Source organism: Toxotes jaculatrix, chromosome 5 (assembly GCF_017976425.1).
Source record: "Toxotes jaculatrix isolate fToxJac2 chromosome 5, fToxJac2.pri, whole genome shotgun sequence".
NCBI classification, from domain to species: domain Eukaryota; kingdom Metazoa; phylum Chordata; class Actinopteri; family Toxotidae; genus Toxotes; species Toxotes jaculatrix.
The window spans coordinates 3,156,300-3,171,694 of NC_054398.1; the positions used below are offsets into that span (position 1 = coordinate 3,156,300).

General features: G+C 41.5%; 1 protein-coding gene across 2 annotated transcripts in view; it reads left to right on the forward strand.

Annotated features, from left to right (window-relative positions):
* LOC121182562 (polypeptide N-acetylgalactosaminyltransferase 18-like) overlaps window positions 1–15,395 on the forward strand; it is a 116,132-nt gene that overhangs the window by 50,110 nt on the left and 50,627 nt on the right. For both annotated transcript variants that reach the window (XM_041039142.1, XM_041039143.1), the window contains exons 2-3: window positions 13,329–13,536; window positions 14,293–14,459. In XM_041039142.1, coding sequence (XP_040895076.1) covers window positions 13,329–13,536; window positions 14,293–14,459 — 375 coding nt within the window. The remainder of the gene's footprint in view (window positions 1–13,328; window positions 13,537–14,292; window positions 14,460–15,395) is intronic.

The following is a 15,395-nucleotide window of genomic DNA, read 5'->3' on the forward strand; positions in this document are numbered from 1 at the left end:
TGTGTTCAGTCGGCCCAGAAAGTCCAGCAAAACCGTTTCATTTCATTTTGTCCTTTTTGGTGAAGTTGCTTGTGTAATTAGCATTCAGCAGCAACAGCTGTAATCTGCTGCCGGCAGTGAGCCCTTTTCACCGCACACATTCTGACTTACCATAGCAGAGAAAAGCACAGGTGTTACTAATAACATTAACAGTGGCTCTGTTGCATTCAAGTGTCACAGCAAGACCTGATGATGTGACAGTGAGCCAACACTGCACAATACCAGGATCCCGAACCTGAAGGAGCTAAATGGAATTCGGCCATTGTTCATGTGATTATTTACACCCCTGCTTTCCCATGTGCTGTGTCAAAATGTCTACCTGTGTTATTTTAACCATCTAAAAATGAAAAACCTGCTGTCTGAACATTTTATACACTGCTCTTTGCTAATCAAAAAAAAAAAAAAAAAATAAAGGTTGAGGAAAAATAAAAGATTTGATTAGATATTTTTTCAGAGCCGGCCATTGGAACCCAGCCTTAGTTGTCACTCATTCTTAGCAACACCATCTGTGATTGGACGGTACTTGTGTGTGGCAGCTGAAATGAGAGTGGGTGTGAATCATGTTGGCACCTCATCACAGTGAGGTGATGACTGTGTGATTAGCATGACTATGACATGCTGTAAGAGATATTAGCTGGGAGCGGATCATCAACCTCGTCATGGAGCCTCACTGGACGGTTCAGTCATTGATCTGTAAAGTCAAACGAGATTCATCGTCATTTATCAGCAAATGGCGTGCCCGTATGTGGAAAGGATGTGCATTTCATCTGATAGACCCAAACTCCTCCAGCACAGTGATATCCAAGAAGTGAATATAAAGCCTTATTTCATCCAAGTACGTCTGAAAAGCTGCCAGTTGGTTTCTGGTTACAGAACAAATCAATGAAACAGCTCTTGGACACGTTTTTAACAGAGGAGCCTTTAACACAGTTTGGGGTCCTGCGTCCTTTTGTCAGGCACCCATGGGAGAATTTTGGTCTCCCGCTGGAGCTGTGACTTATTTTACTAAATTAGTGCTCCTATGATGAGGGAACCAACCAGGAATGAGCCCACTGTGGGTTTAATAAACCAGGACATGTGGTCTGAAAACACAGCTGAATACTTGAAGCGGAAATTGATTTTGGCAGGTTCTTAGGACCAAAGGGTAAGTTGGCTTCAAACTCAACAATGTGCGAAGGCACTCAGGCTGAACTAGTTGATTTTTTTTAGCTCACTGGCATCAGAAAATTAGAAAAACAGCAAGTCATGACATTGTGTAAAATAACATCAATTTGAAACCAAACACTGGAGAACAGTGGTTCCCACCTGTTACAGCAAAGCTTGTAACCTTGTGTAAGGGTTGGATATTTCCAATTTCACATCGAATGAGCTTACATAGAGGTAGAGCATAGGGTACAATCGCATTAACCTTTGTTTTCATAAAGCATTACCTATCCCACTGAGCAGTTAACACTTCATACTACATCAGTATATGAGCAGTCACAGCTCGTGGTTTGGCTCGAGAGATGGTCAGTTCAGACTGAGATATATCAGCAGCTATTGGATGCATCGCCGTGAAATTTGGTGTATTCATTCATTCATATTCCCCAGCAAATGAATCCCACTGATCCTACTCTGAGTTTTTCTTGTACAGCCACCATAAAGTCTATGTACGATATTTGTTTTCAGTAAAATGTCTATTATTGGTTGGACTATCAGATGGATTGCCAGAAATTTCTGGCTGAGAACTCATCCTCAGTCTAAAGCATAATTTAAGTGGTTGTTTTGCCTTGTGAAGGAGCATCTCTGTTTCCTCCTGTGGTTCACTGCCTTTGTGTACACGCAGTATCTGTGCCAGTGCCTTGAGGTCGGCTCTTACAGCGTGAATAGTTTCAGTGGCTCAGTCAGTGAGCTTCGTAGAGGATTCCTGACAGTCAAACAGCTCCTAAATCCTGTCATTCTCTGAGCTGTCCTTGTTGTTGTCGTTCTCTGAGCTTTTGTCATTGCTGTTTCCACTTCACCCAGGTCACAGTTTCATCTTTAATCTCCGTGAACCTCGGCTGGTGTGGACTGTAAATTAGCCAGCAACCCTAAACCTCAGCGTGACTTGTATGCAGTGATGTTTTCAGATGTGTCTCTTCTGGAGCAAGCTCCACTTCATTATCAGCACAGACAGCATATATCTTTACTGTACAGAGATCTGATATGTTGAGGCTTGTGTTGAAAGGTAAATTCATTTCTTTCCTCCTCCTCTCTCTCTCCTCTCACCTCCTCTCTTCTCAAAACAAACCTGGTGTTTTCCTCCAACGTACTAATTGGCTTCCTGAAGCACCAGTAACAGGTTTTTCCTCCCAGTGTCTCCAGGGTCTCTTCTTTTGCATGACCTTCTTTTCCTCTGATTGTGCCCCCAGAAGTCAAACATATTGTGCTGTTAGAGCAAACACGCTGCCGCAAATGCAAATGTCTTGTTTGGAGGGGAAAAAAAAACCTTTCCAATCTGTTTTGTTGTATATTTTATACAGCTGCATCGCAGCTCATGTTGATGTATATTTCAACTGAGGGACGCCGGACAGAATTGTTCTGTGTAAGTAATTCAATTGCATAAGTTGACATTTCTCTGGCTCTAATTTATTTATTCCTTTCAACCAGAAGTATTGTTGTGTAAGAGGTCGAAGAGGAGAATGCTCGTGTTTTTTTTTGCTCTTTATTGAGCGGTTTTTATCACCTTCCGTCTTGCTCTGAACATGCATTTATACTTTGCTTAACTTTACTCTTCTTGGATGTGTGAAAAAAATCTGTCTTTATTAACTTCAAAATCCATTTTTGTTAAATGGAAATATATTTTTACAACTGTTTCAAACTTTATTTTGGTAGTTTTTCTTAGTCTTGTTCCAATCCCCTGAATCAGTGACACCATCCAGATTACTTTGCAAACCCAAGTCTCCCTTAAAGAAGGAACATTTGCTAATGTAAACAGATCAGTTCCAGCAGAGTTACCCAAATAAGTTAATGAACCTGCATCTTAAAGCTGGGTTTTTGAAAATGTGATACAAACAAACCAAGACTTGATCCAACTAGTAAAACATGTCACACATTTCCCATCATGTCAATTAGTTTTGCCCTCTCTAACTGTTTGGCCAACTCTCTCTAATTGACATCACACATGGTTTATAGTTTGAATGATCCCTGTCTGTGTTCTACAGCTGCAATTTAATGTTTCCACTGAATCTACATTACAGGCAATTAAAAGACTAAGCTCTCAGATTGCTTTTTATTCGAGCCACACACCTCATGTTCTGCAGTTATCGCTCTTTCACCTCACGTTGAAAGACATGCAGTATTTTTTTTTTTCTCAGCAGAATAACCAAATAAAGCAGAATGAGATCGAGGTACTTTACATTATTGGTGCCTGATAAGAAAATCTCTTATTTTATTTTATTTTTCTCTATTTATTTATTTATTTATTTTACTTCCTAGAAATGCCTTTTATAGCAATCACATTATGCTGCTCATCTGCTTGTGTGAGACAATGAAACCTTATCACTTGTGCTATAACATAATTAGTGGAGCAGTGGAGCCGTCTGTAGCAGCAGAGAGCCATATGGACTTACAGAAAGACCCACTCAATTTGTATTGATTTCTGGAAGTGAATGACTTAGAGAATCCAGACTGCAGTCGAGCTGCAATCAAGACATTGAGTACCCTCCCATCATGTATGCTCCCCGTGGTTGTGTGTGCGTGTGAGTGAGAGTGTGTGCAGGTTTTTTTAAGCAAGTGTCTTCTCCCCAAGTGTGTGCGCAAAGGTGTGTGCAGGCATATGTGTTTGTATTTCTTGAGAGCCATGATGGATAATGCTTTTGGCCGAGTTGCAGAGGGAAGCGATTCATTGTCCTCTCTCTCTCTCTCTCACACACACACACACACATTGTACAGTGAGAGAGACAGACAGGCAGGCAGAAGGAATGATAGTCATTTGTAGAGGCCATCATAGAATGAGGACAGCGTGATGGGAAGAAAATGATGGCTGATGGTTTTAAAAGGTTGTTAGTGTGGTAAAGGAAGGAAATGGCTTGATAATGGAATCTGCTTCTCTGATCTTTAATCAGCAGCCTGTCAAGCTTTGTGTTGGAGAGGCAACAGAAAGAGAGGAGCGAGAGGACAAAACACTCTGAATTATTCTGCTCAGTGAACATCGAGGTGAGGGTTATCAAAGCGAGGGAGTACAAATTTAGATAAGTCAGCTTGCACAAGGAAATTGCAGATAGAAATTTCAGCGCTGGGGTGTATCTTCTCTGTTCTCTTCTTTTGGGAAGCTCAACAGCTGAATAGCCAATTTTCAGGTGCCTCTATACCTGAATGTGGTGGCAGTTTTATGTCGGTCCCATAATTGAATAATCCCCCGAGTCGCATTTCCAGAAAAGTCTTGAGTGGGTCGGATTTAGTAACATTGTATGAAAAGAAAGGCTACGGCAGCACAAGATTAAATAAATAAAACATAGATAAGTATTAATAATTTGTCATGACTTATCATTTCTTACACACACAAAAAATCAGTTTAATAAATCACATAATAAAGTAATTGTGCCAGTTTTAAGCTGCAGAGAAATGTGTTTAGTGCTTATTCATTTATTTCCCCTGAGGGTTCAGGACAAAAGATTAAAAACACCAGAACATCAGTCTCTGTAAATTGCCAGTTTCTTACAGTATTAATATAATAAATCAAGGATTTTCAAAGTCTGTTGACTGTTGGCCCCCTCTCTATTGTCCCCCCTCATCCTCTGGGTACAACTTTTGTCTTTTATGTCAATGTTTCTATAGATTTTCAACAAAGTGCAAATATTTGTATATGAGTGGATAGTGTCAGTGTTCCAGCAGTAAAAGAACCATGTCAGTGGGCCATTCTGGGCCTTAGCACTGTCAAAATGTGTTGATGTTGCAACATGAAAAAGTTCATATTATTTTGATATTGTTACTCCTCTTATTCTTTGTCTCACTTCGATTTGGAACTACAGTTCCCATAATGGCAGAGGCCTTAGGGGGATTTAAACAGGTATGATGTTCACCAAGTAAATACACAAACAGTTTGTTGACATGTCTGTTGTTCTTTTCACCACGTGGGTGATACCGTTGATATTAGAAATTCCTTATATCTCCAACTCAGGATTGTAATTTCAGTTTAAATGTCTGTGACATGAATGGGACTTTAGCTGTGTGATACATTTTGAGCCGCCTGTTTAAGCACCATTAAAAGTAGCAGAATTAGCTATTAGCAGTTCCTGTTTGCAATGTAACCATGGATGTACAGACACTGATCATTGGATTACTCTGATACTGAAGCAAACTTTAAAACCTGATTATTTTAGGGCAAGTTCTGGATTCATAAGGAAGATCTTTTTCTACCGTTTCCAAGGAGATTTATGGACGTTTTCCACAGTTGGGCGACAGTGTAAGTTGCCCTGAAGCTAAGAATGTGTGTACTAATGTGCGTGTGTTCAGATATGATTCTCTGATTCTAAGTAGCGCAAATTTTGCTGCAGTAATCAGGCACTAAGATTTTGGATTTAATTCCCTCCATGAGCAGTTGGTGTTTGTATGCAGGTAAAATGCCTGGGCCAAATAGCTAGTTATTCAAATAACTAAGAATAACCAACTACCAGTTATTTTCCAAACACTGCCATTCACCAGGACCTTATACCGTACACAGTACATTTTTACTTTTCTCTTTATGGCTGGGTTGAACGAGCTCACTGCTAAGTTAACCTGAACATGTCCCTACTCCAGCTCCGTACTTCACATGCAGACATGAGATTAGTCCTATTGATGGTTTCATCTCGCCCAAGGATGGAAAGCAAGTAGGCGTATTTCCCAAAATTTTGAGCTTCTGTATTCTTCTGAAATCCATCAGAGACACAGCCTGTGGGAGAACAGGAAACACTGCTCTTTCTTTATATCAGTGTTTTCCACCGCTGTTCCTCGGCAGAACCTCTGCTCCCTCTGACACAAAAGGTGCCAAATTTCACAGTAGCATCTCGGTTCTGCAACAGTGCTGTCATGTTTGAAAACAGCCACTGCTGAACATTTTCCACACCCAAGTTTGGATGCTGAAAACCCGTAATTTTAATAGACAGATGAAGCCAACACATTTAAGAAGCCGCATTTAAAAATGGCTAATGAGACTCAGAGTCTCTTTGTGTCTTTGTCTCGCTCTGTCTCTGTGGTTATACCGCAAATACAGATTTGACTTGTCCAGGTGTGGTCCATTAAACACATTATTCATACCTGAGCAGAGAGGAGGAAAACACATCACCATCTGCTTGCTGCTTGATTAAGTTAATTTTGTGAACTTTTGCACAAGGCTGCAGGCTCCCATCCCTCTCTCTTTTTGTCACACAGACACACACACACACACAAACTCACACACTTTCTGTCAGTATGTGTGTGTCATTATACCCTAAGCAGCAGCAGCGGCAGCGGCGGCGGCAGCAGCACAAAACTTGCAAAAGCTCGTTTCCCTTTACTTCAGGGATGTGCAGATGGGCTCACTCTTTGCCCCAGTTGGGAGCAGCACAACATTTTGCAAATGACTCATGTGCGAGCATGCTCGTGGCAACGCAATCAAACACATAGCAAACAATTGAAAGAGCACTTTTTGTGAGTCATCACTCACTGTGATATGAAAAGAGGCTGTCATGTGATGTGAAGGGGCTGAGAGTCAGTACAAAAGCCAAATGAATTGCCAGTGTTTTCCCTTATGCCTCTTTAAATATTGGAACACAAAAAGCTTTCGGAGAGAGATAATGTTGCGGGGCTTGCAGAGCAAATGAGATTCTCTCCACGAAAACAAATTCTTTCAAATCCTCGGGTGTGAGTGGGTGTGTGTTTGTGTTACGAGTGCAAAGCCTGCTGGGATAGGTTCCTGCGAAGCAGCAGCCACAGCAAGTGTTTCAATGTGAGGCTGATGAGCAACTTGAAAGTACACGGAGGAGGCGCGGAGGTATAATTGAGTGTTTTTACATCCACACACAGTGTTTTGCAAATCAGGCTCATGTCCCATTTAAGGTCCTGATCAGTCTACGCTGTTTGCATGCATCGTTATATCCCACGCATAAATCAATGGCGCGGAGTAAACTTCTGATTTTATCGTGTGATTTGATGAAGAGAATAAAAAACAAACGCTAGACAGCTGATGTCTGCAAACACGGGGAATCCACGCTTTCACTCCATCAGAATGAGAGCTGATTGCACACAGGACGTGAACTGCAGATCCTGAACGCTCCTCTCTAGACGGCGACAGTCAATTTCCCCGAACTGATGTGCTTCAGCGGAGGCATATTGTATGTAAAGTGTTTTGTGGTGAGTCTTTGGAAACTAGCTGAATTGAGGCCGGCGTCATTACTAAGAGGTGGAAAGGCAAAGGTTTCTCAAAAGAATAAGTAGATCCTAGAAGCATCTGTTGCCCTGACTCACAGGGAGGAGAGCTCTCTAAACACGATCCAGCACTGAATCATCACCACAACCCTGGAGCAGTTCCCCTCCGTGCCAACAGGCCTGTACATGCATGTCAATAATGGTGACTGTCCTTAAAAGACATCTGCACTACTTTCTTGCTGACTGCATTTATTGTATCTCTGAATTATTTGACACTATCCAGTGGAGAATGTCAGAAAATACTCAGCAGAATGCATCTGGTTGGAAGATGGACAGTCAAAAGCCTGTGTTTAGACTACGTCTGGAACCAAAATACGTCCCGTATCCAGACTGTGCAGGGCTTTGATTTTCCTGGATTTTCCTCGGTTCAGACTTTAAAATTATTTTGGTTGCTCTTTTCCCCTCTGACTGCATCCTGCTGTAAAACTGTCATCCGATACTTCATCTCACTGTCTACTGTTGACTGTCAATCAAAACTCAACTGACAGCCAAGCTGCCAGGCTCTTACAGATCGAGCTGATGCCGAGCGAGCGTTTGACGGACAGCACGATGCGGCGGGTGGCCAAGTTTTACATCAAGCCAAACAAGCACAAAATTTTTATGTGACATGTAAATCAAAATAGAAACATGGAGCAGAGAGGTATTTCAGTCCTGTTCTCTGAAATGATGCAGGTAGCAGGTTTCCAGCTCTGGAACAAGCTCTTATTTGCACACGGATTCAAACAGCAGACCTGCAGCACTTGAATTTATAGTATCCTGGTTAACTTTCCTTAAGCATATCCAAAAACCTTCATATGCTCTGACAGGTTTTTACCTATGACCATATTACAAATAATACATGTATTATTGCATCAAGGTTTCTCAAGTCTGTTTGGATTTTCTTGTGGCTTTAAAGCTGTAATCTGTAACTTTCACCACAGTAAAAAGATGATGTTCAGCCAGACAAGGCCAACATGAATGAAGTGAAAACTTTATTTAACTGCAACACAAATCAATCACACCCTTTGCATTATGGCGATGGACTTAAGCCATCCTTGCAGTGTTCACTCTTGCTGCATGCCTTGAGAAACCACATCGGTTAGAAGCACAATGCTGTGAAAAGGTGAAGTAAAGTCAGGGCGCTTTAAAAAAAATGAATAGTTTTTATTTATCAGTTAATACAAAGTGCGGGATACAGAAAAAACAAAATGAAATTAATTTATGTTGAACATCACCGAGTCTCATTCAGTCTCCATCTGTAATAGGTGACTTCTGATCACATCTGAATTTCCACCAGGTGATTTGACAGACATGATACATGTTTGTGAGTTCTTTGCACTGATAATGGTGATTACTGCATGCCTGCACACAACAGCAGCACTACAAACACACTTCATATGCTCAGAGCATTGAATGTGACTGAGTATCAGTTGTATCAGTACTTAAAGGATTCATCTGCCCAGCTCTAACATCAATTGAGTGTCTCCAGCTCCAGTCATTTTTAATTCCACCACACCCCAGTAGATATAATGCCACAGTACTAATGAATACATTTTGTTTCAGATTGAAATTGTTCTTAAATTCTTCTACTTTTCCGATTTGTAAATTTATTTTTCAGTCACAAAAGCAGGCACATTTGAATTTCAGAGGTAAAAGCATTTACAGCTGGGCTCTGACCACAGCGGTCTTGACTGCAGGCCTGTCACAGTGTGTGCTTTGGGTTGAGAGTCAGTCAACAGCATCCGGCATCCGGCCCGTCGAGCTAACAGCATGCCACTTCTGCATAAAATGACTGGAGGACAAGGTGAGACACTTTGTCACCCAGCAGAGCGGCTCGTTCCTAATCCATTGGGTTGTGGGGAGTTCAGGCGTGTCTTCAGGTCCGCAGGACATATATGTGTGTCTGTGTGTTTGTGTATGTGTGTGTCCGCGTGTGGACGGAGCTGTCCTGGTGTCTGAGATAATAAAGGACTGTGTCTCTGTGAGCTGATGTGACAGAGCTCAGGATCGCCTAGTTTACAGATGCCCAGGGATGAATACCTTCTGTCACATCCCCTTTATTCTCATGTTGTCTCATCACTCTGTCTGCCTCTCCTCCTCCTCATCACTCTCTCGTACCGCGCTCCACATCCTGTCTGCACTTTTATTTTGTCTCCTACGGTAACTCCTCTGGCTTTTTCTCTACTAACTCTTCCGCTTTTGACATTATTGCTTTTTCCTTTATTTGTCTCTTGTGTTTTCTCTCTTCCATCTTATGGTTTTGAGGCAGCTGATAAACTATATTTATATTGTATGTCTCAATGTTTTTAAAGCTTATTTTCAATGCAGCAAATGCGTGTTACATCCTTTCAGTGAGGATTTGTTAAAGAAATCACCTCACTCTCTTTTTATGAACTATTCTTGCCTGTGTGTGTATGTGTGTGCATTGTGTGTATGTGTTTGTTTATGTGTGCTGTGTGTAATCACAGCTGAGCAGACATTGACAGGCAGCCAAGTCCCTATCCCCAACAAGGATATCACAGGACAAAGTGACGGTGTTTACTGTCACCATGCAGTCCTGGATGCTGCCAGACTGAGCAGTGAGCAGCACCTGGGTGTGTTGACCTCTGACCTTCAGGGGCCTTCAGGTAGTACGAGCTGGTCTGTCCGGTTAGAGTCAGAGAGTAGAAATTTGGACACAACCAAAGTTTTTTTTTTTTGAGCTGTCTGAAATAAAAAAGAAAATAGAATGGAAAATGAACTCTTCCTGTATTTGATGAACTTTTCTATAACAACACCCACAGGACAAAATGTAAACTTTGCTAAAAGAATAGCTCAAATAATATTTCAGTTGTTTAAGTTTAGGTTTATATGTAGAGCACAGTATTAAATGTATAACATTTAACATGTTTAACATTTTGGGAAAAATGCTTATGTTTTCTTTTCAAAAGCGAGATGACAAGATTGATTCCAGTTTCATGTCTGTGTATCAAAAATGGAGCTGGAGTTTTTAACCTAGCTTTGCATAAAGACTGTAAGGAGACGTCTCGCTCTGTTCAAAGTGGGGAAAAAAAAATAAAATAAAAATAGGCCTATTTTTTGTGGCACTTTCCCAAGATTCTTGCAATGAAAGCAAATAACCATATTTTCCAAAACATAGCTACAGACTCCCACCACAACAGAAAGGCGAAGTAAAAACTAAAATACCTTGAGTTTAGTCTTAAAGCAGAAATTATCCATTTTTTATTTATTTATTTGTTTTTGCCTGCGAAACAACCTGTAAACCCAACACTGATGTGTAAGCAAATTTACACATGCAGCAGACACCGAGCAACATTATCATTCTTTTGGAGTTGTGTTTCTTGTGACTTGTCCTATATTCAGTTTTAACTCCAGTTGCTGGAGCCTGTTTTAGGCAGTTTTTGCTGCTAAGTGCTCCACTATGTTCACCAGCTAGTGGCTAACTTTGCTGCTTTGCGCTGGAAAGGTAACAACATAAGGAAATAAGGATCATGAGAGTGGAGATTTTGCGCTGGAGAACCAAATGACCAACGAGCTGAAAGATGCTATTTATGTATATGTATGCATGTGTATGATCGTGAATCTCATGAATACGGTTCTGAACGTGGATCTGATGCTTAGGTTTTTGCTCCTGAGTTGTGTTTACCTTTCTCTGACAGTCCACACACACATGCAGAGCACAGATCACCACAAAAACTCTCCAATAAACTGAGCACACTGTCGCTGTTGCTACCACACCACTATACACACACTACTGTAGGTACTGTATCACACACACACACTCAACACAACCACACCAATGTTCCACTTGATTCCCCGTGACTTCCCCTTCAGAGGTACACTGTGCCCTCGAGCCATCGTAGAAAGAGTAGCTGGGTCCGACTAAATTAATAATGAAAAATGTCGGACAAAGTGCAGGGCAGGACACAACAAACTCCCTGAGCTCGTCTTGCTCTGTGATGCATCTGTCCTTTTCCCTCCTCAGAATCTGGCTACACTGAGAAACCTTCCAGAGTACACGGTCTCATTCATACCGTCCTCCTGTGCTAAAGTCCACATTGCATTAACAAAATGCATCAGGGGATTGAAATGTCTTTTTTCAAGCACCATTCCATTTTTTTTTCTTGTCCGGTTTCAGCAAGAGGCAGCTTAAAACTCCTCGAAACTTTCGCTGCATCATAATGCATCTGTGGCCAAGAAGAGTGTCGCACAGACTCAGTCGTTAACAGTGCTTTTAGGGTGCTTATTACGAGGCAAAGAGGGGACTCAGAGGGAGGTGGCATTTCCCCCTCGAGAGCATTAAGCATGTTATTGCCAAAGGGGGAAGTACTGCTCTTCAAACTAATAAAAAACCCATTCATCTCAGGAAGGAGAGGAGGCACTTCACAGACCTTCAGCAAGCCTGTTTGTAGGCAGAGGAGAAAAGAAAGAGACAGAATTCATTTTATAATCTAGTCTGGGATCTAGTTAGTCCAGCTTACTAGCTTCCACTAGAATAAAAACTTTGTACAGTTTGTCCCAAATGTTCTGTGTTGTGAAGGGACAGATGTCTTAAATTACTAACAGTTAATAGCTACAAGTGGACTTGCTGCAACAGAGGGAAAAACATCTTGTATCATCATCATAGGATTTAAGATCAATACATGTTCCACTTAGTAGCAACTTACAGGAAATGGACAGCATGTTTCCTGACAATGCTCGACTCTCAGTGTCAGGCATCCGCTGTAATGAGAAATGTCAACCATTTAGAGGGTTGAAGTTTGGACACTGTTCCCATTTATACATCCAAAGACCTTTTCAACCCCCTGGAAGTAATGCACAATATCTGCAGTATCATTGTAGTTTATATTTTCTTACTCAAAATATGCGGAGAATGAGATTTTAGTAGGAAAAAAAACAAGTGTGTTCAGCTTAGGTATGTTTCATTTTTCAGGCAAGACATGAAAGTTGTCTGTATAAAGATTTAAAATATTACTTACAAGCTGTTTTGGAGTAAATTTCAGTTTTATGGATCGGTTGTGTTTTGTTTATACACTTTCCACCTTTCCAACACATGTGCGCCTTAGTCAGGAATTTTAGCATGACTCAGTCTCATGAATATTTCATTCTCTCAGATGATTCTCATCATCCAGTCACTCGGACAAACAACAGACCACAAATTCAAATTCTGCTGCTACTTTGCCCCAAATCTGCCATGCAGTGAGAGCAGGTGACAGGGAAGCTGCACTGCGCACCATTCGAATCATGATTCAAGTTGAGTGCAGCTTCTCAGCTTTTTTATTTTTTTTTTTATCCCTCTGCACATTATAATTCACATCAAATAAAAACATTTCAGACAACTGCAGGTTTGCTTTCTGTTGTTTGCTTTTCTTTTCCAAACAGGCCTCAACCATGTTTGTGGTGTCACTGTTTTCCACCATGCACGGGAAGCAGCTCGATGCTATGCATGTAGCACAGAACTGTAAGCTACAGTGCTGCTAATAAAAAAAAAAAAAAGGAAAAAAATGAATTGTTACCTAGGGCATGTTAGCGGATTTGTGTCCACCTCTGCAGAAACAGATCAGTGTGGCTGTCAGAATGAGTTAATTGTCATGACAATGAAAATCCCTGTTATTTCACATCGCATTTGTGTTCCATCCTGTTCCCCCATGCTGCTGAAATTATTCTTTCAGCCCTCAGCAAACAGGTTTTGTTTAATAACCTCACAGCGTACTTAGCGCTCGGTCACAGTCATTTTTCCTGCACAGCTCCCTGAATAGAGCTGAAGGAAGTTCATTTGTCATTAAATTTCTCCACAGTGCAACATTGGTAAGGTAGCGGTCACAGCATCGCACAACACAGTGGCTGAAAACTGCTGGAGAAAACATCTTCAAAAACCTGTCTCCCCCTCTCTCTCTCCACAGAGACCCCGCTGAAGGATGGGGAAGACACTGCATCTTCGTCAGACTTGGCCTCAGACCCTGCCTCCTCGCTCTTCAACCACTGGGGTCACGACCTGGGCCCTGAGAGTCGAAGGGTCGCTCTTAAAAAGTTCCGTTACTATGGCTACAATGGCTACCTTAGTGACCGCATATCCCTCACTCGGCCGATCCCAGATTTACGACCGGACGGGTTAGTCAGTTGGTCAATGAGTGCACTGTTAATTGATTAATTCATCAAGATGTGTGATGGTGGTATTTGCCTGTATGGATTAAACCTTTTAAGGGGTAATGTGTGAGTAAGCATTTTAGTTTAAACCATTCTAAAATTAACTAAGATTATCTTCACATTATATGTGCATGTGAAGAAATAACAGATGACGTCATGTCAGTGATGTCTACATATGTGTTGCAGGGATGTGGACTGAAGTTGGCATGTTAACCAGCTATCCTGTGTGGAAAATCCATGCAGGTTTGGTAAAATGTCAGCATGCTCAGGTTAGATTTATTCAAGCTAATTTTAGCTTAATGTGAGGAAGATGGTTGAAACTTGGCTGTGATTGGCCAGAGAGCCCAGTCCTGGAGCACACACGCAGCACACTCTCATGTGCTCCCTGAATGACATGTACTCAGAGAGGGCAGTAAAAACTTTATCGATTTTTTTACGGTCCACTGGCCCACCAATACTGCCGCCCATCAGAATTTATCCCAGTATACCCAACAGCCTGTCAGGGGAAGGGGAGAGTGCACTTCCTTTTTTCTTCAACGTTCTGGTAATGTGCTGCCCCGTATTTGTTTGGTGTATGACTTCGACAGTCGGCCAGTTCTCACACATTGCCCCTTTAATGGAACAATGTTATTTAAGTCCTGACTGTGTCTCAGTACATTTTGTTTTGTTTTTTTTGCCTTTGAAGAAAACACCAAAGAAAATCTCTTTCTCTCCCTCCAGGTGCAGAAACATGTCGTATTCATCAGACCTTCCTCAGCTCAGCATCATCTTCATCTTTGTCAACGAGGCCTTGTCAGTGTTGCTGCGCTCCATCCACACAGCCATCCAGAGGACTCCGTCCCACCTGCTCAAAGAGATCATACTGGTCGATGACCACAGCAACAGCTGTAAGAAACCTTCCTCATAATTTCCTTTTTATGACATACAAAAGCAAATCCACTTCTCTGACTTTTAAAGCTTAACCTTAAACACAAAGCTCACACTCATTCTCAGCAATCATTTCTGTTGAAATCAATCACTTTGTGCGGAAACTTTACAGCATTATCAAAATATATTTGATAGCCAGTTGATTTTCTGCATTATTTTAAACCCAGATTTGATCTTACATTCTTGGGCATTATAGTGGTTCATAGAGCTGAAAGAAATTTGTTCGTATGATGCCACTTTTGCCAACTCTATGAGCCATTCCTGGAAAGAGGGCTCATCTGTTTCTCCAGTTACTCGTTATGATTTGCTTTCCCACCGTTATACTGGTCGGAATAAAGCCCTTGGCTCCACAGTGGGACGTCATTTGCTGAGAACATATAGCCTCGGACAGAACTCAGAGTTGGTCTGGGTAATGTTTTTTTTTTACTCATTCATTAACCTGTAAGTAATAGTTCTGAATCCTGGGACATTCCCAGAGTAAGTGAATGTGAGAGTCCCCTCTGAGCTGCAGCTCTTCCAAAAGTCAGCACTGTCCATCTGGAGGAGGTCCAGTAACATCGATTTAGAATCTTAAATTGGATTAATCTAATACTGATGTCTCTCGATACCCTCGTAATGTTTTCACATATATAATCCCACTCTTCGTCTGTAACATCGATGTTCAAATCTGCTGCCCAAGTTGACTTCAAAGGATAAGATACAGACAAGTAGCTGTCTGCTGGAAGATCGTGGCATAATAGACAAGTGAGGAGAACAGTGATACATTGATATGGTACTAGTTTAGGGAGATCCGTGACACCCTCAAAGGTTTGCACATTTTCAGAACGATTACTATGTCTAATAAATCTCACTTGATCCAGGTGGATAAGTGTTTTGGTTTCCACGTTCCCGTCACC